The sequence below is a fragment of the Ursus maritimus genome, unplaced genomic scaffold, assembly GCF_017311325.1.
Source record: "Ursus maritimus isolate PB19 unplaced genomic scaffold, ASM1731132v1 scaffold_17, whole genome shotgun sequence".
Lineage (NCBI taxonomy): Eukaryota > Metazoa > Chordata > Mammalia > Carnivora > Ursidae > Ursus > Ursus maritimus.
The window spans coordinates 30,889,407-30,916,485 of record NW_024424119.1 but is presented as its reverse complement, the minus strand read 5'-3'; the positions used below and the strand labels follow the sequence as shown (position 1 = coordinate 30,916,485).

Below are 27,079 nucleotides of genomic sequence, written 5' to 3'. Positions count from 1 at the left end.
AGACCTCAATCTTCAGCATTTTCCATATCCTTAGCCCTGAGCCTGCTTTTCCCTTTCTGCCCATCAGTTGGCGCCTTTTGCCGTCCTTTTTTCCCCTCAAGCTGGTTTTGGGGGCTGCGGTCGCTCCGCAGCTCGCAGGTCACATGGCCTGCCGGAGCGAGGGGACCCGGCGCGGGAGCTGCGCCGCGGGAGGAGGTGAGGCTCGGGCGCGCACCCGAACCGCGCTGCGCCCGCTCCGCCCGGGCCTCAGGGTTGGGCGATGGCTCCTCTGTGGCGATGAGCCAGCCCGCCTAGGCGACACCAGAGGCGGCCCTCGGCGTGCGCGGAGGACGGAGCTGACTGCCCCCACCGGGTAGGTTTTCCCTGCGTGCAATCTGCCCAGCCCCTCTGGCATCGCGGCCGGAGCGTGGGGACGAGGATTACCCGGACCGCCGCTGGCGCGGGGAGAGCTGCGGCGGGTGCTGGCGCAGCTCCGGAGGGCCTGCGCCCCCGGCCGTGCGTTCTGGGCAGGCGAGCTTCGCTGCGGCCCGGCCCCGGACGCCGGCCGCTTCCTGCCGGAGGACCGCGGGGACCCCAGAGAGGTGTCCCCCGCGCGGCCGGGGCGGGTGTCAGGGCAGGGATGAATGAGTGTCGCGGCGAGGGCGTCTCTCCACCCTTCGCCCGCTTCGGCAGCTCGGCGAGGCCGACAGGAAGGCGCGAGCCAGGCGCGTGCGAGCCCAGGTAAGACCCTGCTCCTGGCCAGCCTGGCCGGGCCTCACAGCCAAAGGGCACATCGTCTAATGGCCGCCGGCACGCGGCGAGGGTCCCTCGCGCGTCCGCCCCTCGGGCCAGCGGGGCTCGCCAAAGCGCTGCCGCGGCGTGGGGTTTCTGCGCGCGACCTCGCAGCCTGGGGACCGAGGAAGGGCGACCCGGCAGAGGAAGGCGTCCCTCCCAGCTCCCGGAAAGACCAGACGAAGGGAGCCAGCGCAGCGATCGTAACCGTTAGCCTCTACCTACGGGTGGGGAAACTGAGGCCCGAGAGCGGCGGGGACTGCCCAAGGTCAGCAGCAGACGCTAGATCCGGGACTGTGGTCTTCCGCTCCCATTCTCTTTCCGCGAGGAGTGGAGAGGACCACCCACCCCCGCTAGTCACATCCTCCTCCTGGCCTCTGGGCGCGGGCGTTGCCGGTGCCGCACTGCGCCCGAAGTGCCCAGGGGCTAGAACTCCTGCTGGGTGGGTGTGACCCTGGCACCCCCTGCTGGTCGCGTGCTGTCCCCGGGAGAAGCGCAGAGCGGCTCCAATGATGATCTCACTATGCGGGCCATTAGCAAAACCTGCAGGTGTGTGTGCGTGTGCGCACGTGTATTTCCCCAGGAGCACTGAACCTGGTAAGAGGGATAGCTTTTTTTAGGGGTGCAATTCTAGAGTGCACTGTACCAGGTACTTTGGGAGGTGACAAGAGAAAACTACGTGTGTCTAACACCTAACATTATTAAGATTATGGGGTGCAATTCTAGAGTGCACTGTACCAGGTACTTTGGGAGGTGACAAGAGAAAACTACGTGTGTCTAACACCTAAGATTATTAAGATTATTAGAATTTTTTAAAGGATTAGCGTATTACAAAGCATTCAGGAAACAAAAATGTAAAGGAGAAAATAAAGATAACTTGAAACTTCATCTAGATTGTTGAGTTTTTCTGGATATCGTCTTAAAGTTTTCTCTGCATACAAACATCTAAACCGATAAGGTGGGCAAAAATAGCATCTTGTTTTAATTTGCACGTCTGGTTACCCAGGGGGAACTAATAGCTTTTCCTCTGTGTACTGGCCTTTTGCATTTGCAGGGGTGAAGGATCTTAATTCTTTTGCCCCACCCCACCCCCCTTTTAAAAGTAATTTCTGTGCCCAACCTGGGGCTCGAACTCAGAACCGCGAGATCACTAGTTGCACATGTCACCGTCTGAACCAGCCAGGTGCCCCTCTTTTGCCCCCTTTTCAACTGGAGTATCTTTCTGTTCCTGATTTTTAAGCACTCTTTATATATTAAGCATTAAAGAAGTAATTCTGTCGTTTATGTTGCATAGTCTTTCCCAATTTGCTTGATGGTTTTGTCAGTTTTTCATCTTTGACCATATACAAATTTAACTTTTTCATTTAGTCATGTATGTATGTGTATATATATATATATATATATTTTTTTTTTTAATGGTTTCTGCTTTGCTTGTGGACCTTGCTGAGAAGAGGCTTTCCTTTAGGCCTTTCCTAAAATATGTAAATATTCTTCTGTATTTTCTTCAGGTACCTTTAAGCTTTTGTTTGAATATTTTAATGTGAAATTTATTCTAGCTTAAGTTGTAAAGTGGAGAGCTAATTTACTTTTCCTGAAGAGGTAGCCAGTTGCCGCAAAGCTATTAAGTCCATTTTTCACCCCTAATTTAAATTGCTTCCGTTACGGTAGATTAAGTTATTACATGTTTGTATCTGTGGATTTTCTCATCTGTCTATTTATCAGCATATTTTGGTGCTGGTGCCATGTTATTTTAATTACTGAAGTTTTATAGTAGGTTTAAGATCTGGTCAGGCAGATTCTCTCTTACTACTCTGTAATATCATTTTCCTGGCTCTTAGAAAAATCAATTTTATTGAAGTATAGTTGACATGCCATGAAACACACCATTTAAATTTATTTTGATGAATTTTATCAAATGTAACCACCATCATAATAAAAAATTATGAAGCGCTACATAAAATTGATGTCATCATTGCCATGCTAATCTTTGATACATCCTCCCAATTTTTATATATGTGCCAGCAAAGTGAGGCCCTGAGTGTCATGTTCACCATCCCAATGCCCGGCACAAGACTCAGTATTTGTTGAATGAATGTTTAATAATTATCATAAAATTAGTACCTACTCTTTACAAAAGTGTTGAAAGGGGGCGCCTGGGTGGCTCAGTTGGGTAAGTGTCTGCCTTCTGCTTAGGACACGATCTCAAGGTCCCAGGACTGAGCCCCATGTCAGGCTTCCTGCTCAGCGGGGAGTCTCCTCCCTCTGCCCGTTCCCCTCCCCCGTTCATGCTTGTGTGCTCTCTCTCTCCTCTCTCTCTGAAATAAATAAAATCTTTTTTAAAAAAAGTGTTGGAAGCAAAACAGGAAGCTTCCATTCCTCCATACCTTCATCTTTCGTTCACTAAGTTATACTCCATATCAAAAACGGAATGACCATACTATGTACATTTTTCTACAATTGCATTGACATATCTTGCATTATTTTTCCCTTAGAGACTTAAAATCTCTCAGACTGTAACAAATTACCATAGATTGGGTGGTGTAAACAGCAAAACATTTCCTTCTGGGTGCTGAAAGTCTGAAATCAGGGTTGCAGCATAGCTGGGTTCCGCTGAGGGCCCTCTTCCTGGTGTATGGATGCTACCTTCTCACTCTATTCTCAGTGGCAGAGAGAGGAAGCCTGCTCTCTCCCGCCTCTTCTTTTAAGGGCACTAACCCAACATGAGAGTTCCACCGCCAAGACCTAATTACCTCCCGAAGACCCCATATCCAAATACCATGACATTGAGCATTAGCGTTTTAATACACGAATTTGGGGGGAGCACATTCAGTCCATAGCAGAGACGCAGCTAAGACTTTGCAAATGTTAGTTAGCTTTCTCTTCCTTTTTAATGGCTTCTTATCGCTTTGTATAATTACCTAAAAATATGTTTCCTGTTGCTGGGCATTTTTTTCCCCTGCAGTTCCTCCTTCCTTCTTCCTCTCCTCCCCTCCCCTGTCCCTCCTCCCCCTCTTTATCTTTCTCTTTCTTACTATTACAAACAAAACTGCCATGAACATTCCTTGTCCATCTTTGGTAGCAAGTGTTGGCATTTCTGTGGGATAGATTCTTGAAAGAATTTCTATGTCAAGGGGGATGCACATATAAAATTTTTATAGATACTGGTTCAACTTTCCTTCCAAAGGTTGCACCAATTTATATCAAGTGCCCGTTTGTTGAACTGGGCCACTCCCTCTTAAAGTAAATTGAACGGACATTATGTTAAAAGAGGATATGTTAAAAGAGGATCTCTATCCTGGGGAAATGCTATGTTTCTCCACTTACTAAAACTTTTAAAATATCTTTCAGGAGAATTTTATAGTATGTGTGTATATTCTGCATATTCAAAAAATTTATTCCTAAGTTTTTTACCCCATTCTCACAGGGATCTTTTATCCCATTAATTAATTGGGTTATTGTCTGATTAGGTAAAGCAGTTTATGTGTGTGTGTATAATACTAGATGTTATTTTAAAATGTTTTTACATTATTATTTTTACATATTAATATTTACGTTTGCATTCTGAAACTCTGTTACCGTTTCTAATGATTTTTCAGCTGGTTTTCTTGGGTTTCCAATCTCTGCAGAGACAGTATTGCATATTGGTTGAGAACATGGCTTCTGGAGCCTGTCTGCCTAGGTTCAAGTTTTCCCACCCACTTAGAAGCTTTGTTAACCTTTGGTACAACTTAATTCTGTCTTTAGCTTTTTCAGGTATAAAATGGGCTGAATAATAGTATTTCTCACAGGCTTCTTACGAGGATTGATGAGCTGCTTAGAACGTTGCCTAGCACATAATACGTGCTTAGCAGACATGTACAAATAAGTGGATCGCTGCACATTGTAAGGCCGTGCTCTTTGATACTTCCAATTTTATAGCTGAGGAATTGAGACCCACAGAGGTTAAATGACTTGACTATCAGCATTTATTTGCTTCACAAACATTGAGCCTCTCCTATGCACAGAGTACTGTGGTGAGTCTGCAAGGGATACCAAAGATAAATCAGACTGAATCCACTAACAAAGGATTTATAAGTCCAATTGGGGCATAAGTCAGAGGTCATGAATAAAGCCATGCAGGGCAGCAGGCATTGTGGACAAAATATAGGCTTTGGAATTTCTCCTCTGTTTTAATTTCCTGCTTTCAACTTGGTAGCATTTATTTTTTTCCTCTAAAAGGAATTAGTTCCATTGCTATTCGAGAGTTGCTATTTTGGTTAAATGAAATAGATGTAAGAGTCTATTACAGAACTTGGATATGTAGTAGGAGCTTAACAAGTGGTAGCTATCCAAAGATACAGTCCAAAGTAGCAAGTGATAAATGTTCTGGGGGGGGAAATTTATGTAAAGGGGCCAAGCACTTGAGAAGCAAGAGTTTTTTTCTGGTTGGGGCAGATGAGGGTTGGTTTTTAAGAGGTCCCTTTGGAGCTGATTCTTGATGGTTAAGTAGCCTGTGTGAGGTGAAGAAATAAGACTGGAGGGATAGTTGAAACTGGATTGTGAAGAATCTTGGCGAAGAATGTGGACTTCGTTCTATAGTCGTCGGGGAATCATGAACAGTCCCACAGAAAAGAGCGCCATGTTCAGATTTGTGCTTCGTATGTTCAGATGGATGGTGATAATGTCAGACATTACCATCATTTGCGGTGTCTTCTCTCTGACAAATGGCTTTTATAGCCATTGTCTCACTTTATCCTCACAATGCCTCCAAAAATGAGGTATTTTTCATTTTCCTATTTGACAGAGGCAGAATAGTCTCAGATAAATGATTTCTTTATAGATGGACCCAGCGAGTGAATGTTGGGACCAGACCTGGACTGAGATCTTTTGGCTTCCAATCCATTGCTCCTTCTAGAAGTCGGAGGCCTAGTTAGGAACCTGTTGCCGTCAGCTGGCCTGGAGGGGATGAGGAGTAACAAGGGTGAGGCAGTGCAGAAGGGCATGGCTGTGGGAGGAGAGGAGGGGAGGGGAGGGGAGAGGAGGGGAGGGGAGGGGAAGGGAGGAGAGGGGCATCAAAGAGGCCATACAGGTGGCATTGCTAGGATTTGGGAAGTGACTGGATAGGGGTGAGTAGTCAGAGCATACTGGTCTTTTGGACCCAAGGTTCCTGGGTGAGTGGCGGTGCCATTCACGTAGGAGAGCAGACTTCTTGACTGCTTATCTCTGGACACTCAGCCTTGTGTACTGTCTCACATACCTCTCTGACCCCTTCAGCTTAATTTTTATTTTTTTAAAAGATTTATTTCTTTTAGAGAGAGAGTGCAGGGGGAGAGGGAGAGAGAGAGAGAGAATCTCCGGCAGATTCCCTGCTGAGCACAGAGCCCGATGCATGGGTCGATCCCATGACCCTGAGATCATGACCCGAGCAGAAATCAAGAGTCGGCCACTTAACCAACTGAGCCACCCAGGTGCCCCCAGCTTAATTTTTAGAAGCTGCAGTAAAATGTAACTGCCATTGTCGCTCCGTTTATTCATTCTAGTCCTATTTCACGTTCATTTCTTGGTGTCTAGTGTCTTTTACTGTCTTTTCTGAGCCCTCCATACAAGACACAGTAACAGACATAATCCAGTTTACAAAATGGTTCTGTTTCAAAGTACACCAGTAAGGCACAGATAACAACTCAGTAATCATTACACAGTAGAATCGGGGCTGTAACGGTGTCATTGTTTCCAGGCCACCTCACAGATTCCAGTCAGTCCCCAGCATCCCTGGATGTGGTCCTGAGCTGGTGATGCCATGGGTGACTATGGAATTCTGGAAAAAGAATGATAATGCACACATGGGCCTACTTCTATTCCATCCCCATATTGGGCTGGAAGTAGAGACCTCCTTCCTTCCAGCTACCAATGCAAAATCCTGTTTTCAGGTAAGTTATCTTAAAACCAAACCAGTGAAGTGAAATAAATTATAGGAGGCCTTGAACACCACACCCCACTGTGCAGCAATTGGCTAAATCCTTTAAGAAGATGTTTTCAAAAGCACATAAGAACATAGTCTTGAATGCCTACCTAACTCCATGTGGCTGGATTTTAGGCAAACCAGTCATCTGATCATTGAAGGATCTGATCCCACCTCCCATGGCCCAAGATGGATGTACTAGATTGCATTATTGTTCAAGATATTTTCGGCCTCTCCCTGGAGAGACATATATTTCCCTGATCATTGGCTTCAGGCTTGGCCATATGTCTTCTGGTACCCCTTCTTGCAGGAAAATTACATAACTCTGTTCTCTTGAACTTAAGGGTTGTTATGTAACTCGCTCTGGTCAGTGAAGGTAGGTGGACGTGATGTGTGTCGTTTTCGAGCTGTGGCTTTGAGAGCCAGCTTGTGATCCACTATCCGTCTCTTTCTCCTCTGCCACAAAACCAGCGATGTCTAGAAAAGAGGCAGTTCATCTACCTGGGTCCTGGAGTGCGAATGACAGGTTGCAGTCTTCACTGATCCATAACGGACGAGTAACATGAGCAAGAATTAAACCTCTTTTCCTATAAACCCCTGAGATTTAGAAGTCATTACTCTAGTCTGTCCTGACTCATACCGTGTATAGTGATAGGGGGCCAGATGCCTTGTGAGCATTTTAGAAAAATGTCCCAGACTCTCAGCAGATTGCTAGAGCCTTTCTTTTTTTTTCCTGAGAGCTTAGAAATTGGCCTCCTGCTTTTGCTTTCCATTGAACCTTCATTTTCCCCTTCCTCTGCTCTGCAGGAGGAGTAAAAATCCCTGCCCCACTGCTTTGGCTAGTGCATGGTGAGTGGACTCAATCTATGGCCTGCTTAAGTGAGGCCATACATGTACCTTTTGTGTTATGACTCTTGTGCACCTGCCGTCCACCAAAGGAGCATGCCCAGATGTCTGTTCCTTCTGCAACCTGACCTGGAACAAGAGGTACATGGAACAACCTGATTCTGACCCTCAGTCTGGAGCTGAACCCACCTGAACCACAGCTATCCACAGACCCATGAGCAAGAAATGCATGTCGTTATCGTAAGCGCTAAAGGTCTGGGCTGCTCATCACCCCAGCAAAAGCTTATCTGTGTAGGTAGGGACCACGTGTCCTCTGAACTGAACCCCAGTCCTTCCCTGATGATCAAGAGAACAGCAGTCTCACACCATATTTTTAAAGCAGGTTATTTCTGAGATGTTAATGATTTTATTGCCCCCATGAGGAAATTGCCTGGCATTAAAGGTTCCCTTGATGTCGGCACCAGGTGCTCCCGTTCCTGACCCACCTGCCAGAGGGGAGAGAGAATCAGGAGCCTGGGGTATCAAGGGACAGGATAATAGGGCCTGAGGGCAGTAGCACAGGGGGGCTTGGAGAGGACTGACATCTTTACTTCTCCTGCCCCATACAAATAACGAAATCAAAGGAAGATCATCGTGCTTGCTTGATGAACAGCTTCAAGAAAGTCTTCTCCCTTTGTATCCACCTGAAACATACAAGCCTCTTTTGTGCAGCAAATTTGAAACCAGCCCTGCACGCACACCAGGCCCCTTAGCAAGATCCTAGAAAATAAAGCAGAAATCCACGGCTCTGGGAATACTGGGTGCTTTTAGGGCCTCTCCAGTCATACCTGGATCTAAGACTGTGCCCTTTGAATATATTATCCCCCTTTTGCTACACAAATGGTAGCATGCTAGACATACTTTTCTAGGTCTGTCTTTTTTTTTTTAATCTAGGTCTTCTTTCACTGAAAATATATCTTAAAATTTTTCTATATCTGTATATGAAGATTTTGCTTTCTTGAACTTTTTTTTTTTTTTTTTTTTTTTTTTGGTGAGAACACGTAAGTTCTCCTCTCAGCAAATCTCAGTATTGTATCTTAGCAAGCACAGTATTGTCAGCTGTAGTTGCCAAGTTATGCATTAGAGCCTCGGACCTTATTCATCTTACAACTAAAAGTTTATACTCGGACCAGCCTTACCCACAGCCCTCCCCTCAGCACTGGTAACCAACTGTCTGTTCTGCTTCTATGAATTTGACTTTTTTTTAGATTCCACATACAGATGATATCATGCAGTTTTTGTCTCTCTCTGTCTTATTTCACTTAGCATAATGCCCTCTGGATTCATCCATGTTGTCACAAATGGCAGGATATCCTTTTTTTTTTTTTTAAGGCTGAATAATATTCCATTGCATAGATACACCAAATATTTTTTATCCATTCATCCATCCATCAGGGGACATTTGGGTTGTTTCCATATCTTGGCTATTGTGAATAATGCTGCAATGCTGCATACCTCTTCGAGAGAGTGATTTTGTTTCCTTTGGATATATACCCAGATGGGGGATTGCTGGATCATTTGGCAATTGTGTTTTTAATTTCTTGAGGAACCTCCATACTGTTTTCCCTCCGTACCTCCATAGTGTCTCTACCAGGTTATGTTTCAGCCAACAGTTTACAAGTATTTCCTTTTTCCACATCTGTGCTAGTACTTCTTATCTCTTGCCTTGTTGATAATAGAAGTCTTTAGTAGGTGTGAGGTGATATTTTATTGTGGGTTTTGATTTGTGTTTCCGTGATGATTAGTGCTCCTGAGCACCTTTTCATGTACCTGTTGGCTGCTTATATGTCTTCTTTGGGAAAACATCTATTCAGGTCCTCCTGTGCCTGTTTTTAAATAAGTGGGTTATTGTTATTATTGCTATTGTTATTATTATTATTATTGCTATTGAGTTGTATGAATTCTCTGTATATTTTGGATATGAACTCCTTGTCTAATATGTGGTTTACAAATATTTTCTTGCATTTTATAGGTTACCTTTTCATATTATTGATGGTGTCCTTTGCTGTGTGAAGCCCTTTAGCTTGATGTAGACCCACTTATTTATTTTTGTTTTTGTTGCCTGTGCTTTTGGTGTTAAATTAAAAAAAAAAATCATTGCCAAGACCAATGTCAAGAAGCTTACCTCCTATGTTTTCTAAATTGCCTTGGCTATTCGAGATCTTTTGTAGTTACATACTAATTTTAGGACTGTTTTTCCTTTCTTTGGAAAATGCCATTGGAATTTTAATAGAGATTCCATTGAATCTGTAGATCATTTGGGTAATATGGACATTTTAACAATATTAATTCTTCTAATCCACAACCACAGAATATCTTTCCATTTATTTGTGTGATTTTCAGTTCTTTCAACAATGTCTTACTGTTTTCAGTGTACAGATCTTTCACCTCCTTGATTAAATTTATTCCTAAGTATTTTATTATTTTTGATGCAATTGTAAGTGGGATTTTTTCTTAATTTCTCCATTAGTGTATAGATATGCAACTGATTTTTGTGTGTTGATCTCATATCCTGCAACTTTACTGAATTCGTCTATCGGTTCTCAGTTTTTTGAGTCATATACCATTGGCGATTAGAGCCAGGTAATCCAGGGACCCATCCCTCAGGTGTTGCTGCAAAAGCTGGGGCACCAGGCCTGTGTATAAGCTCCTTCCAGAGAGATGCTGGCGATCTGGTTTTATCATTGGGGTGAGCCTGTGGGAGAAGGTGGGAGAAGTGCCTATCGGTTCCCTCGGGTTCTGGGGAGAATCTCAGCCAGCTCCTAGATACGTGCTAAGTTAGAAGCTGGACCCTCTGGCAGGAACTTGTAAAGTATGCCCTCAAAACCCTTCCAGGGAACAACTAGGGATGGTCACTTTTGCCTGCTCCCAGCGTGCTGAGCCCTGGAGGGGATGGAGGTGGCAAGTGCCCATGTACCTGCAAAGAACTGCTTCTTTGTTCGCTATGGTCCAGTTGGTCTCACGGATGCAAGCCCCATTGGCACTCAGAGCTAGATGTTTCGGGAGCCCATCCTTCAGGTGGCAGTCTTAAAATTTGGAGTGCTAGGTGTGTGGTCCAAACCCTTTACTCCTCATGAAGAAACTGGGAATGGGGAGTTCCCTCCTGGTTATAGGGCACTGTATTGGGGTGGGTTTATGGCTGGAGTGTGTCTCAGCTTCTCTTTCCTACCTAGCCTCTCTTTCCTACCTGTTTCAACGTGGGTATTATCTCATTTCCCCTATGTGTAGGGGTTCCTCAGCTAGTTTCTGGATTTCTCTCGGGGAATTTCTCTTGGTGTAGCCGTACATTTAATGCGTCCACGGGAGGAGAGAAGTTCAGGAGCCTCCTGCGTTGCCATCTTGGTCTCTTCCAAGTTTGCTTGCTTTTAATGGGTACTTTGTATTCCATTCTTCGGATGTATCATAATTTCTTTGACTCACTCTCAGTTGATGAGCCCTTGCAGTATTTTGCTATTACAGATGATGCTGCCAGTCATTTCTCACACGAGACTATATATCTAGGAAGGAATGTTAGAAATGGAATTGCCGCATCGTTAGTGGTTTTTTTTTTAATAATCCCAAATTAATTCTACAGAGGTTATTCTGAGTTATAGTCCCATTAGCAAAATATGTGAGTGCCAGTTTGGGAGGCCCTACTTTGCATGGGCCAGGAAGAGTGGGTTAAAGGATGAGAAAAAGCTATGTACGTGAAGAAGCAGGGAAGGTGGGGGAATAAAATGCTCCAGAGTGTGGGAGTTGTGTGAGCAAAGGCCAGGAGTCAGGTAAGAGTGTAGCATACTCAGTGTTCTGAAAGATGCGTGTGTCTAGAACTACCGTGCGAATTGGTGACATGTGGCTATTGATTACTTGAAATGTGACCCGTCTGAATTGAGATATACTGTACACGTAAAATATACACTGGATTTCAAAGACTTAATATAAAAAAAATACCTCATTAATAATTCATATTGGTTTCATGTTGAAATAATAGTTCTGATGTATTTAAAATATATTATTAAAATTAATTTCATCTGTTTCTTTTTACTTTTTGACTGTGGCTGCTAGAAAAATTTAAATACCTATGTGGCTCTTGCCTCGTATTTCTACTGCAGAGTGCTAGTCTAGAACAGGGATTGGTGAACTATGGGCTGCTGGCCAGATTTGGCTTGCAGCTTGTTTTTATGTGGCTAGAGCACTAAAAATAGTTTATATATTTTTAAAGAGTTTTACAAAAGAAAAAGTCTAGGAAGAATATGCAAAAGAAACAGTATGTGGCCCACAAAATGTAAAATATTTACTGTCCAGCCCTTTACAGAAAAATATTGCCAACGTCTAATTTTGAGTAACTTGAGGAAGGGCCCATAGAACAAGATGGCCGGGAAGGACACGGTCTGGATCATAAAGGGTCTAGTGGGCCATGACAAGAAATGTGGATTTTATTAACAGAGCAATGGGAAGCTGAAGAAGGACTTTAAGCAGGAGAGTGATATGATCAGATTTATGTTTTTAAATGATGACTGCGCGCACACACACGTACACACACTCACACACAGAGTCCTTAAACACCCCACCCCTGGGGCTGATCTGGACTAAAGAGCGTCACATTCTTGCTTTACCAGAAACTGTCACCAGAAGAGCGTGTTGAAGGAGTGTGGATGGGGATTTTACACCCAACACAGAGCTCTGCACTGTCATCGTCACATTGTCATGTTTGCGCTCCCCAGGTGCTGGCATTCTCCAAGCTGCATGCCTTATCTTGTTGACTGTATTTTGTTCCTGCTTCTAAGTGGGTGCGGCTCTCTTGGGTGAGAGCAAGCGTCGGGAGAACAGGGTGAGCAGGAAGCCACCTGACCGACTCCATTCCTTACCAGGAGTGTAAGCTCCACCCAGTGTCAGTCCTTGGCTTCTACTGGCAGTGATGCCCATCCACGTGATTTGTCAGCTCCAGTGGCCTGAGCAGCTCGCAGGGAGAAGCATCCCGTCTCCCGTACTCTGAACGTTCACAAATCAGCAGGCCTGGGCTTGCCTGCCTTCAAACCTCTCCCTGCTATTTCCCTCTTCAAGTACTACCCCGATCTCTTACTGGTACTGGGGTAGTCTGGCTCACGTCTGGGTCCCACAGTACAATAATGTGCTTCTGATGCTAAAATGAGACTTTGTTGAATTACCATGTCATCACCCTATAGAGAGAGGTGTGGTATTGTACTCAGTTCCAGGGGGCTGGGTAGCCTACTGCTGTAATAAGTCCAAAAATCGTCAGTGACTAGACACAGTGATTGACGTATTACTTCCCACACAGCCCACTCTAGACTGGGAGGCTTCTGGGAGGGGAGCAGTGGGAAGGACCTCTCTTCTGTGCAGTCATTCAAGACCTCAGGCTCCTGCCCGCTGCTGGCCCCACCCTCCTCCAGAGCCCCTCAGTTGGTGACTGGAGAGTGAGAAATTCGGGAAGGCACATCTGCTCTCAACCGCCTTGGCCCAGGAGTCACACCTGACGCTTTGCTTGTATTTTCCTGGCAAGCCCTAGTCACCAGACCCCACCTGGAAGAAGATGGGCTAGGGAATATGGTCTTTCTGTGTGCCCAAGAAGGGGAGGACACGGAAATGACAGCCCGGAACGCTGCACCACAACCTCATACGGTCCCTGGGCGGCCCTTCCTTCAAGATAACTCACAAGCTAGGCCTTTTCTTCCAAATGTGTACACACTTTGTTATGCTTCTGACATAAGAGGTTTAGGGTTACCTTCTGTTCTTTAGACACCGCTTAGTTTTGCATTGACATTACTGGTGTTATACCGGCTTTGTCGTTTTAATTCTGTTTCTCGGTATGAGTCTGTTTTCTCTCCGATCATTAGGCCTACTTACTCCCAAGGTATTACTTGAGTTTGTATGTATGAATATATATTTTTAAAAAAGATTGTCTTTGTTTATTAGAGAAAGAGAGAGAGAGCATGTGCATGAGTGGGGGGAGGGACAGAGGGAGAGGGAGAGAGAATTTCAGACAGACCCTGAGTTGAGCACGGAGCCCAACCCTGGTTCGATCCCATGACCCCGAGACCACGACCTGAGCTGACACCAAGAGTCAGATGCTAAACCAGCTGGGCTACCCAGGTGCCCCCATATGGATACGTTTTTAAAAGTTTTATTTAAGTAATCTCTACACCCAACATGGGGCTCCAAGTCAGGACCCTGAGACCAAGAGTCCCAGGTTCTTCCGACTGAGCCAGCCAGGCGCCCCACAGCTGTGGAGACGTGACTTTCCACCCGCTGAGGGGCTGAGTTGGGAGTCACACGTGTGCCTGACCTCCTGCCTGTGCTCTGAGCCGTCACGTCATACAACATCCTTTCTGGATCTCTTGTCTGTCCCTCCCTCCCTCATTGCAAAGCTGCTCATGGACTTTTCTTCAGATATTTCCTCCCCTCCCAAGTCTGGGGCCCTGGAGTTCGCTTGCATATGGGAGACACTGGTTCCTATGGTAGCGCTATAAAAAATAAAACGGGAGAACAATCAGGATTAAACTAGATGCAGTTTTAAGGATAGTTGCATGAGATTAGAGAAATAAGAATGTACGATCTTGACAAAGACGTCTCAGAGAATCCTAAAGAGTCCTTTTCTTGTTTGGGATGTGCAGAAAAGACAGTTTTCAAGAACTGCTATGCATAATCAGTCAACCAGTACTTACTACGCATTTACTTTGGAATTTACTTTCAACGTGTATTTCCTTTGTGTCAAGTCTTGCTTTTTCGTCTGTTTTAAGAACGCAGGTCTATGTAGCTGCTGCGTTGAAATAAGGATCTTACTAGCCTACCTGGTGACTTTCTGGCACATTGGAAACCCAACTAAGCGTCTGTGGGTGTGGCAACTTGGTGGCATACACGAAGATTTCCTTACTCATAGAAATAATGAAAGAATCCCGGAGATCATTAACTGACACAACCAAAGAAGAGCGTCCTGGAGAAAATACTTGGAAGTCTCTAGTAGCTACCACCTAGAATTAGAATTTCTGGGTTGATATGTGCTGCGTTCTATCCCTGGGTTTTTTGGGTTTTTGTGTTTTTTTTTAAAGCCTCTTACCATTCTGTGCTTGTCTCCCTCTAGGTTTGACTTGTGCTGATTCGGGCCTGCATTCCAGGATGGTTTGTTCTTGGGACCAGACCTGACCAGAAGTTGACCTCATGAGCACAACAGCCCCTCCCGCTGCCATGCTTCTCCGGAGGCTGCGGCGGCTCTCCTGGGGCAGCACGGCTGTCCAACTCTTGATCTTAACAGTGGTGACGTTCGGCTTGCTGGCCCCCCTCGCCTGTCACCGCCTCCTGCACTCTTATTTCTATCTGCGCCATTGGCACCTGAACCAAATGAGTCAGGAGTTCCTGCAGCAAAGTTTGAAAGAGGGTGAAGCTGCCCTCCACTACTTTGAGGAGCTGCCGTCTGCCAATGGCTCGGTGCCCATCGTCTGGCAGGCCACCCCCCGGCCCTGGCTGGTCATCACCATCATCACTGTCGACAGGCAACCCGGCTTCCACTATGTCTTGCAGGTGGTGTCCCAGTTTCACCGGCTTCTTCAGCAGTGCGGCCCCCAGTGCGAGGGGCACCAACTCTTCCTGTGCAATGTGGAACGTAGCGTGAGCCATTTCGACGCCAAGCTGCTGTCTAAGTACGTCCCTGTGGCCAACCGCTACGAGGGCACTGAGGATGATTATGGGGATGACCCCTCGACCAACTCGTTTGAGAAGGAGAAGCAGGACTATGTCTATTGCCTGGAGTCCTCCCTGCAGACCTACAACCCAGACTATGTCCTGATGGTGGAAGATGACGCCGTTCCAGAAGAGCAGATCTTCCCAGTCTTGGAGCACCTTCTGCGGGCTCGCTTCTCCGAGCCGCACCTCAGAGATGCCCTTTACCTAAAGCTCTATCACCCCGAGAGGCTGCAGCACTACATCAACCCAGAGCCCATGCGGATCCTGGAGTGGGTCGGCGTGGGCATGCTGCTGGGGCCCTTGCTAACCTGGATATACATGCGGTTCGCCAGCCGTCCGGGGTTCAGCTGGCCCGTCATGCTCTTCTTCTCCCTGTATAGCATGGGTCTGGTGGAACTGGTGGGCCGGCACTATTTCCTGGAACTGCGGCGGCTGAGTCCTTCCCTGTACAGCGTGGTCCCTGCCTCTCAGTGTTGCACCCCCGCCATGCTCTTCCCTGCCCCTGCGGCCCGCCGGACCCTCACCTACCTGTCTCAGGTGTACTGCCACAAGGGCTTCGGCAAGGACATGGCACTCTACTCACTGTTGAGGGCCAAGGGGGAGCGGGCCTACGTGGTGGAGCCCAACCTCGTGAAGCACATTGGGCTCTTCTCCAGCCTCCGGTACAACTTTCATCCCAGTCTGCTCTAGCGTGCCAAGAAATGCCTTTCTGAACTTGGCCGCTTCTCGGTGATTCCAACATCGAGTTCTTTATTTGGACATGGTTGCTTGCAGTTATTTCATTGTCACATGTTGTTAGGGATCTAGGCACTGAGACTGCTGAGAACATACACGCCAGAGAACAACTCTGGCAGGAGCGGATGTTCGCCCTGAGGCGGGACCCCTCTCCCTCCACACAGCCACACTGCCTCATGCAGTCTGACCCGCCCACCCAGGGGGCATTTAAATGCCAGCTGTGTTCTGCACTCGTTGTCAGCTCTGCTTTGTGATAGAGCTTGTGACTGCCAAAAATACTGTGCACAAAGATATGGCCGTTTTAGGATTGTAAGGGTAGAATTTGGTGAAAGGTGAGATCCTTTTGAATTGATTTCTCTCTCACGGGGCATGAGAATGGATGTATGCCTAGAATATATGTCCAAAGACACAGGACCGTATTGACAGGTTCCACTTGTTTCTTTGACCTGGTGTAGTAAAAGCTGGTAAAAGTCGTTGCAGTGCCTGGCGACTTGGAGACAGGTGATCTTGCTTCTGTTACGTGGTGTTTCTTTTCCATGCATCTGTAGTGTACTGATGGTCGGTGTTGTTAGTGAGAACTTTAAGGCACAGCAAGATCCGGAAGCGCCTTCTGGATCATCAAGGTCAGATTGCTTATGTTCAGTAGTGATTTCATACTGAATATTTCCATCATAGTCTGATTCTTTGAAAATTGGACATTGCGGACTGATGTCAACCGGGTGAGCTCTTTAGTAATAGCATATCCTTTCCCCTAATTTTGCTGGCTAATCATTCACCCTCATTTTTTTTTTCCTTCTGGGTATCATGATGTTAGAAAAGCAAAAGTGTCGACTGTGAAGTCAGAAGGGCCTCAATTTTTATTTCAGATCTCTTGCATGTCCTAGTGATGTGCACTTGGGCAAGTCATGACCGCTCTGAGTCTCAGTTTCTTCACCTGTAAAATGGGGATGGCGATACCTACCTTTGAAAGTTGCCTTGAGGATTAAATGACAGAATGTATGTAAAACACCCAGCCAGTGCTTAGCCCATGGAAGGCATTTGGCAAATACTAGTTCTTTTCTCCCCTGTAATAAGCATGTAACACTCAAGTGTATCTTGGATAAAGATACTAGTGGTACTGCTTCATGTGTGCAGTAGGGCATCGAGCTCCCACCCGGGGAGTAGCCATTCTGGACCAAACTGCGAGAATAAAGGCTAACTTGTCCTTGTGATCTGTGAAGGAGATGTAGCTCCGCTTTCACCTGGCGCCACCTCCAACCAAGCCAAAAATAATGGTTTGTTCAAACCGGAAATGATCGAGCTTATTGCAAGATGAGCATCTGAAAACTATTCTCCTCCAAAGTTACCCTTAACTGTTCTTTGACGATATTTATCAAACCAGAGGTCAGGTCCTCTTGTGAAGATGGATGTCTACATCGGAGTTCAAGTGTTGAAGGTTGTTTCAGCCCCGTGTCTTCGTTTGCTTTTTAAATTTCCAGTGAGCTTCCTTCTGGAGATCCCCCTTGAGAGCACTGAGACAGTAGCTCATGGCACACGGAGTTCCACACCATGCTTTGCAGATGGACAAACTGAGGCCAGGGGAAGTGAAACAACATCCCCAGGTTTGCTTGGCGGGACAACGGCAGAGCCGAGGTGGGAACGTGGCTCCTCTGACTTCCAGCTCCTGTACTTTTTCCTTAACTACATTCATTTTCTAAATATCTGTGTAGTCAAAGTCTCTTTTGTAGAATCTGATTGTAACCTGGACGGAACAATGTCTCTGTAAGCTCCTGTGGTAGAAACTCATTGTCCTGTTGGTCTTGGGGAACAAGCAGGTGTACGTGTGTGTCGTGTTGTTATCGTGAGACGTCATGTGTCGCACAGGAACGTCTGAAGTCAGTGGAGCTACTGGATGACTTGTTAGGATGTTCAGATTTTGCTGTTTGATTCATTCTGTCCCGGTCCATGGCTCATCCCATGTTCGGGAACAGAACCACCTGGCCTACAACTCATTCAAGTTTGTTGCATTAACGATGGGATCTCCTTGTGAATGTGTTTTGCCCACCAACAGGAGAGTCACATCTAAGCTAGTCAGGCAGAAGATAGGGAATCATTGCTGGTTTATATTTCTGCTCTTTCGGATTCAGTTGTCTACTGCATGCAGATATCCCTACCCTTGACTCCTTCATTCTGGATGGCTAAAGCCATCTTTGCCTTGTCTAATTTCTCTACCTGTCCACTAAGACACCTTCCCCCATAGATCTTAACTAGAGCCTGCCGTCTTTGGACATTTTCTGCAGATGCAGGCTCAGTTCTGCTATTTTATCCCCACCCTCTTCTAAATCTCTCTCCCTTTTGTCCCTCCCTGGAGTTCAGTTTTTGTATGCGGTCCTTGATTAGGACAGCTGACAGCTTTACGCCAAAGCTGAAGTCTCGTTTAATCCTAAGCCAGGGGGCTGGAGGAGAACTAAAGGCCTCTTTCTATTACAAGGGGCATAGGTCACCAGGAGGGTGAAGGTCTCTGACAGAACCTGCTCGCCTCACCCTACAGGGGTTAATAATTGTCAGGCCTAAGGAGTTCCCTGTTGTGACTGGGTATATTTGCATAGCCATATCAGTTCAAATACAAGCACTTGTTCCACTGAGGTATCCTGAGAAGACTTTTGTCATTCTCTCTCATTTCTGTGCATGGATTTTTCTCACGTGAATAGTATCTAAACTACACACACACACACACACACACACACACACACACACACCCCATCTTGGAGTCCCAAGGTAGCTCTTCACAATTATGGGCTGTTTGCTTAAAAATCCAAAACTGACTTTGTTGTATTTCTTAAGTGGAAACATTTGAATTGTGCATATTCCTTTTTATTGCTGTTTGAAGAAAAAAGGGTGAGAATACAACTGTGCGACTGGAGAATACAAATCAGATTAATATGATGATAGGATTAATCTAATTTACCTCGGACACACTCCTTATCTGGTTGAACTTATTTAATTGGTAACTTAATTTGGGTAGAGAGGCATTCTAATTGGAGTCGGTTACTGCGGGATTTTTACATACACTATGATACATTGTGAGTTACAGCAGTACACGATATGAAGTTGGCTAATTTTAAGTCACATGAACCACTTGGATATTTTTATCCCAACTACAATGAATTTGCTGAGACATGCTCATTAACTGGCACGGGTTTTGTTTTTGTTTTTAGATTGGATTTTATTTGGAAAACCTTTGGAGGCTGTGTCAAAGATGATTGAAAATGTAATTAAAAAGTACTTAATCTATTAGAACTGCAGTGGGAATGTGCTGTGGCTTCCAGCTCACTCCGGGACCTGGGTTGTAGCATTGTCATGAGTCATCACTCTTAAGAATGGGGATTTTGGTTTAGAACTTAACAGATTTTCGTGATCTTTTCCCTAACATCCTACGCAGAAATGCGGATGAATGAACTGATTCAAAGGAGGCATCTCTATTAATAATTTGGGGTAAAAACAGATGGAAATCCAAAGCCAAATGATGAATTTATCCAAAGGAAGCAAAGAACAGATGGCCTAAGTGTAGGAGTGGGGTAGCTTTAAGATGTCCAAGAGATGGGAGAGGAAGACAAAGATGTAGAATGAAGCAGAGGATCTCAAATTTGTCACCTGTTCCTGTGTGTCCCAAACTCCGTATGTAATAAATTCTTCTTTTAAAAAAGATTTTATTTTTAAGTATTCTCTACACCCAACATGGGGCTCAAACTCACAACCCCGAGATGGAGAGTCGCATGCTCCACTGACTGAGCCAGCCAGGTGCCCCGTAATAAATTCTTCCTGTGTGCACCACTGTCATGAAATCTTTATAGGACCAGCCTATGGAGAATGCACAGGAACTAAATAATGAATAGTCAATGTTCTAGATAAATAATTCATTACTTTGCTAGGACCTGGCTTCCTACTGCATTTAGAATAAAATTCAGCCCCCCTACATTAACCTCCAGGCCAGATGGGCTCTTGCCCCTGCAAATTGTCTGACTTCATGTCTTATTACCACTCCCTTCCTTGTTCTCCAGGCTCTAACCACACCAGCTTGCGTTTACTTGCTTAGACTTGCTCTACTGATTCTTACTGGGAGGCCTTTGCACGGCCATCCTCTCTATCTGGAACACTTCTCCTTTGGCTGAGTCTTTCCTATAATTCAGGCCTCAACTTAATTTTAATCCCTCCCAGTAGACTTTCCATTCTCTCTAAAGCAGCCTTCCACCTTCCCGACCCCCAGCCCCTATCTATCACTTACCCAGTTTGATTCTCTTCAAAGCTCTTGTCATGACCTGAAATTCCCTTATTATTTTGGGATATTTCCACCTCCTTCTTCCCACAAGATATAAACCTCCCAATATCTGGAATCTTCTTTTTCATTTATTGCTGTATGCCCAGATCCTGGAACAGTACCTGACACATAGTAGGAAATGAATGAATGAATGAATGAATGAATGAATGAATGAGGAAGGAAGGAAGGAAGGAAGGAAAGACAAGGATAGAAAGGGTAGAGGGTCAACAGTGGAACTGCCTATGGAGAAGAGGAATGCTAGTAGAAGAGAGAAGAGGCTAGGGAGGAAAATTTAGGAGAGAAAGAGTGGGGTTCAGGGAGTGAGAGGTGGTTAGGATGTACAATTCCGACCCAAGTGAAAAGCTTTTTACATGCATTCCAGGCAGAGGGAATGACAAGCATGAAAAGGAACTTTTTACACCACTGCACAGCTGCTTTTCTGGGTTGTTATGGTTTTATTTCTAGTGTGTGCATTGGGGGTTGTGTGTGTGTTGGGGGGGTCCTGTGTGTTACTGTCAGGTGAAGGCTACGATTTCCCCTTCAGACTGCTACTGCTGCATCTTCCTGGTGCTGCCAGTGGGAATCATCTAGACATGAACACCACACATGGTGGCTCCACGGCCTCTTCTAGGACTTTTAGGCCGAGAGGCTGGGAAGAGAGTGACAGAACAATCCCCGCACTGTACGGGTGAACTCAGGTTATAGGGGTGAGTGGCTCTGGGTGGTAGGAGTGGCCTTTGGCAAAACGTTATATGATTTAACACAAACCAAGAATAGAGATGTAAACCTTCCCGGAGACGAGATGTGAGGCACAGGCAACTCTTAGAGGATCATTTTTCTGGTGCATGACTTTTGGGTTCTTTTATGTTGTGTTTGCTTGGCTTTGTTTAAATGGGAATTCTCTGCAAATGTTGAGTCCTCTGCAAAACTCACACACTGGCAACATTTTAGACAAAGAATGTATGCCACCCCAGTTTGGTTTTATCCAGAAAAAGATGTAAGCTCTGGCATTGCTGTGACCCCAAGACCTGGTTGCTTGTACAGTTGGTGACCCATACTTTATTTTATTTTTTTAAAGATGTTATTTATTTACTTGATAGAGAGAGAGCCCAAGCAGGGGGAGCAGTAGAGGGAGAAGCAGGCTCCCCGCTGAGTAGAAAGCCCAGCATGGGGCTCGATCCCAGGACCCGGGGATCGTGACCTGAGCCAAAGGCAGATGCTTAACAGACTAAGCCACCCAGGTGCCCCTAAGGACCCATACTTTAGAAACACTAGTCAGCTAGTCTGTGCAGATGTCTTTCTAGCACCATGTTTGGGCAATTCCTCTTGTCCTTCTCAACCATACTTTGCCAGCCCCAATATATCCAGAACCCACAGCCAGCTAGGGGTCACCAAATGAAGGCTGGCTTCCATCTAGCTCCCCTGCAATGAAGTTTATGATAAAGGAGGCAGGGTTCTTGGAATCTACATGTGCAGTGCTCTCCTTTTGAACAAGAAGAGGAAAAATCATCTAAATTTTAAAAGTTATTTAAAAAAAAGAATGGTGTGTGTCTATCACATTCATAATCATAGTTCATGTATTATTCTGCAAGGAATTACATCAAGCAAAGTAATCATATGTAAATCTAAATATAGCATTTTATCTCCATCTTAATAAATGCCGAAACCACATTAGCAATATTCATTCAGATGACTCAAGTTGTTTTCTTATTTTAAAATGTTTTCCCAGTTTTACTGAGAAATAATTGACATATATCACTGTATAAGTTTAAGGCATACAGCATGCTGGTTTGATTTACATGTATTATGAAATGATTACCACGATAGGTTCAGCTAACATCCGTCTTGTCATATAGGCAAAATAAAAAGAAAAAACAAAAAAAATTTTTTCCTTGTGATGATTTTCTTATTTAATTTCACTGAACTATTAGCTGAAAGGCCCTACTCTGCAGAAACACACTCTCATTTTTGAAACAGAAAAAGCTTCGAAGAGATTAGAATCACATTATCTTTCATTTTACCAGTTAACACCAGAGGAAGAAAAATGTTTTAGCCAAATTAACCCCTACAGTCACACGTAAACATGAATCCTCACACTAAGGCAGAGACACACATTAAAATTCTGAATTCCATCTCAATCATCAGGAAGGTGTGTTGCAAATTTTGCAGCTTGGTTTCAGTACCTGAGATGGTTGTAGCATAAGGATGCATTTAGCTGCAGATAACAGAAGGCAGTCCCCCAGGGCCTCAAGTAATAATGATGTTTGATTTTATCACCTAAAAAGCAGTCTGGAGAAGGCAGGCTCAGTAGTGCAATGGACCCGGATTCTGTCTCTCCTTCTTGTCTGCCATCTTTTGCTCACGGCTACTGCAGCTTCAAATATTAAGTCCTCCCAGGGCTACATTCAAAGATGGAAGAGACTGAGGTAAAAAACAACAACAACAGAAAACAACAACAACAACAACTTTCTCCTTGTGAAGTTCTGTTTCTTTTCCAGGAAGAACAATTTCAGGGTCTCCCTGAGACATCTCCGTTTGTTTCAATGGCCGGATATGGGCCAGGCCCTTTCTTTGACCAGTCCCAGGCGAAGCGAAATGGGATAAACCCAATCCCAAAGCTCTCCATTTTAGCTTGGGTTGGGGCTTATTTTTCTTGACCTCAAGTGCTCTCTACCTATCACCCAAACAGAATGGGGCTTTTGTTAGCCAGAAAGATGGGTGTGGATAGCTTATGGGCAAAATGTGCACAGTGACTGCCCCGTTTCTGGAGGAAGTGGTCAAGACTTTTAATATTTTTCCTGCTCTCGGTGCTTCATCTGATATTTAGAAATTGAAACAACATGGAGATTTATTAGAGTTATGTCATAGAAGCCTTTAAAAAAGATACTGCTACAAGATTGTTTTGGAGTGTCAAATGCTGTGAGAAGCTTAACTTGTCAGGTTCCTAGAGGCCCATAAGACTTCATTTTCTTCCCAATATGATAGGGCATCTATCTGAGCTGCTGAACAGGGAACATCATGGAAACAATAAGATCATTGTTTCTTTTCTTTTTTTTTTTTTAAAGATTTTATTTATTTATTCGACAGAGATAGAGACAGCCAGCAAGAGAGGGAACACAAGCAGGGGGAGTGGGAGAGGAAGAAGCAGGCTCATAGCGGAGGAGCCTGATGTGGGGCTCGATCCCATCATGCCAGGGTCACACCCTGAGCCGAAGGCAGACGCTCAACCGCTGTGCCACCCAGGCGCCCCAAGATCATTGTTTCTAGTTTCAAGGAAGTATAGATATTCAAACTCAAATTGGACAAGTGGATTGACCAGTTGACAACTGAAGATTGTGCTTTCGACTTATTGTTCAACTGTTCTGAGTTACTGATTTGGGGCACACCAAGACCTTTTTATTTTTTTACAAATTCACAATCTTAGAAAGTGGTCACATGAATGTTGATGTATAGTATGAACTGTGCTGTAAATTTCTTGAAACAGGCAAATCTTACTATGTCTACATTAGAAAGTATTTTCCTGTCTGTATTCAGCTTCATGAGAAAACTATGAAATTGAAATCATGTTTCAATTGAAATCATTGAAATTATGTTCACCAAGAAAACTCGGCATCCCTGGAAGTTTAGAGGTAGGTCTGACATGAACTCTAAGGAGATCCTGAAATTTCTAGAAATTTCTTGAGAAATGTTTGGCAGTTCATTCTTTAAAGAAAGGAGTAAAGAGGAAGATAAGAACCACAATCAGTTCTAGAATTGCAAGCTCTCCCCAACAAAAGATATCCCCTCAACTCAGTCAATTAATACTAGAGACACCTAGGCTCACCAGCCTGTGAATACAAATGAAGTCAGGTTAACATTAAAAAAGGCAGTTTCCTTTGTTGACACAGTCTTCCCCACCCCCTAAAATCCTCACTCGAATATTTCTTGAGAACCTCCAACAAGGTACCTTACATGGATGTGTCACATAGCAATTTGCTAGCCACAATGATCACGCAGCATCTATTTTGTCTTTCCTCTCCCATTCTGGCCTCACACTGCCTGCAAAGTAACTCTAAAGGGCCTCTCTCTTTCCCCTGCTACGGTAGTCTGTGCCACGGTTACTATTTTTCAATGCTTACCGACTTATCAGTCCTGGAGGCTAAGTCAGACTTTGAAGTACAAATGCTAATGTCTCAGCGACCAAGGTTTATTTCTCACTGCCGTAAAATCTAATAAAGATCTGGGCCACCCTTTAGGACAACTATTTTCCACGTAGCAACTCAACAATTAGGGCTGCGAAAGGTTTCACCGTCCTGTAGCTGCCCCATCAGGAGCAGGTAAAACTCCCTGGTCAACCAAGCAGGCTTAAAGAAAGATAAAGAAAAGGCTTACTGGTTTCTCAGCAGCTCTTTGTGTCAGACTGCAAATGGCCAGCGCCGTGGCCTCATGGACCTGCAAGAGGACTGAAAAGTGCAGAGAGGTTCTCCGTCTATAGGAAAGAGGAGAAGAACAGTAGTGAAACAATATTTGGTGGATAGTAGTAATACCGACTTTATAGGTCAGTGCTGGGTTCTGGGAAAAAGTGGAAACAATGACCCTCTCTCTGTTTTTTTGGTGGTTTTTTTTTTTAATGTAAGATTCTATTTATTTATGTGTTTATTTAGAGAGAGAGAGAGAGAGCAAGCAGGGGGAGGAGCAGAGGGAAAGGGAGAGAGAATCTCCAGCAGACTCCCCACTGAGCACAGAGCCCAACGCGGCGCTCAACAGCACCCTGAGATCACAACCCAAGCCGAAATCAAGAGGTGGGCGTTTAACAGACTGAGCCACTCAGGCGCCCCTCTTTCTCCAGTTCTGTGCTGTGTTTTGTCACTTGATCCTCAAATCGGTACTGCTTACGTCCAGAGTCCCAGAAACTTTCTCATGTAAGCTCCATTGTCAGAGTTTTTTCTTTGTTAGGAGTTCCTTTCTTTCCGTTTTTTTTTTTTTTTAAGATTTTATGTATTTATCTGAGAGAGAGCGAGAGAGCACAAGCAGGGGGAGCGGCAGGCAGAGGGAGAGGGAGAAGCAGTCTCCCCACTGAGCTGGGAGCCCCGTGCAGGGCTTGATCCCAGGACCCTGAGATCATGACCTGAGCCGAAGGCAGGTGTTTAACTGACTGAGTCACGCAGGTGCCCCTGGGGTTTCAACATAGTCCAAGAATGGGGCACAATGCTGTGTCATCTCTCTCTCTCTCTTGTTCTTTTTCATGACAAATCGATGTACACCCCTTTGCTTCTAATTCTCCTTCAGACAATGTCTGACTTGTTCACGGCTGTAACATAAAGTCACGGCCTTGTACCTGGAACTCAGAGGTGTGTTAATGAGTGGATGGCTGGAGGGATGGAGAGAGTGGGTGGATCGGTGACTGATCGTTTCCTCTCTCCCCAGAGAGGAAAGGAAGCTTAAAGGGGGCCTGTTACCACTTTCTATTTACCTTCAGAATCTCTGGCCCTTTGAACCTAGTTGCAGTCCTTCTATCTTGGACACCATTTTTGCCACTTTTTGGGGCTCTCTTTGAACTAGGACCTTGTTTAGCATTAACTATAGGAGTGTGAGTGTTTCAGTTCAGTGGCTGAAATCCTAGCAGACAACTTCAGGGATTTCTAATTAAGGAATGTGGACGTGGGAACAATAACCAAATAGAAAATGAAATACCTTTTTATTAACTGATAAGTAAGCACCCATTGTCTGCCAGTGCAGACAACTTGGTTATCCCGAATTAGATTATGCTGTTTAGGCCTGGAATCTAAGGAAGGCCTGCATGACTTCTATCACTCGAGAGTGATGGAAAGGTCTGGAAGAGACCAGATGCAATTGATGCAGAAGCACTTAGGTAAAAGGGTGAATGGACAGGCCCTGACCCAGGGCACTGCAGTAAGGGGACTGTTTGCAAAACAGGGAATATCAGCTTGGACACTCCACCCTCTAGTAGAACGGAGTTTGGTAATGGCCCTGTGCTTTGAGTGCATGAGCGATTCCTTCTCTCTCCAGAAGCAGCTGGTCAGAAGAGTGGACAGAAGGTGTGGGAGCAGCAGAGATGCCCCCTCCCCCACAGGCCAATGTGGAAAAGGGAGGAGAGCTGGCTGGAATACTCCATCTCCTCTTCCCCTCTTCCATGCCTAGCTATTTACCCTTCTTCATCCTGAATGCCATCTTCACTTTCCCCTTTGCCCGAACCCTTCGGTCTTTTACACGGGGTCACACCCATTCCATTCCGCAACAGACTGTCTCCAGAACTCCATTCTAGGCTAGCGTCCTCCCTCTACTACACCTGTTTGTTAGAGACACAAGTGCAAATTGTAGGCTTATTACTGCATTTTTTAAAGTCCTTTAAAAAACAACAACAACAACAAAACTTACTACACATTAACGCTGGTATATGGATACACTTTCTTTTCTTTTTTTTTTTAATAGATTTTATTTATTTATTTGTCAGAGAGAGAGAGCAGAAGCAGGGGGAGGGTCAGGCAGAGGGAGAAGCAGGCTCCCTGCTGAGCAAGGAGCCCGATGCAGGACTCAATCCCAGGACCCCAGGATCATGACCTGAGTTGAAGGGAGATGCTTAACCGGCTGAGCCACCCAGGCATCCCATTGATACAATTTCTTTGGCCTATGCATGGATTTCTGATCAAGTGGCCCACTATGAAGGTTCTTGGGAGCCTTACCACACGGAATGGCCTCCAGCCAGATTCTGCTGCTGAGCTAAGGTCCCCATCTTCTTAACATGTTTCCTATGAAAATAACAGAAAGTTCTTCCA

At 45.2% G+C, this 27,079-nt stretch overlaps 1 protein-coding gene across 1 annotated transcript; it reads left to right on the top strand.

The window, feature by feature from the left end:
* Nucleotides 1-216: 216 nt before the first annotated feature.
* Nucleotides 217-19,736, top strand: PGAP4 (post-GPI attachment to proteins GalNAc transferase 4). Its single transcript, XM_040631669.1, has 2 exons — nt 217-352; nt 14,673-19,736. The coding sequence occupies exon 2, from the start codon at nt 14,750-14,752 to the stop codon at nt 15,959-15,961; it is 1,212 nt and encodes a 403-aa protein (XP_040487603.1). The 5' UTR covers nt 217-352; nt 14,673-14,749; the 3' UTR covers nt 15,962-19,736.
* The last annotated feature ends 7,343 nt before the right edge of the window (nt 19,737-27,079 follow it).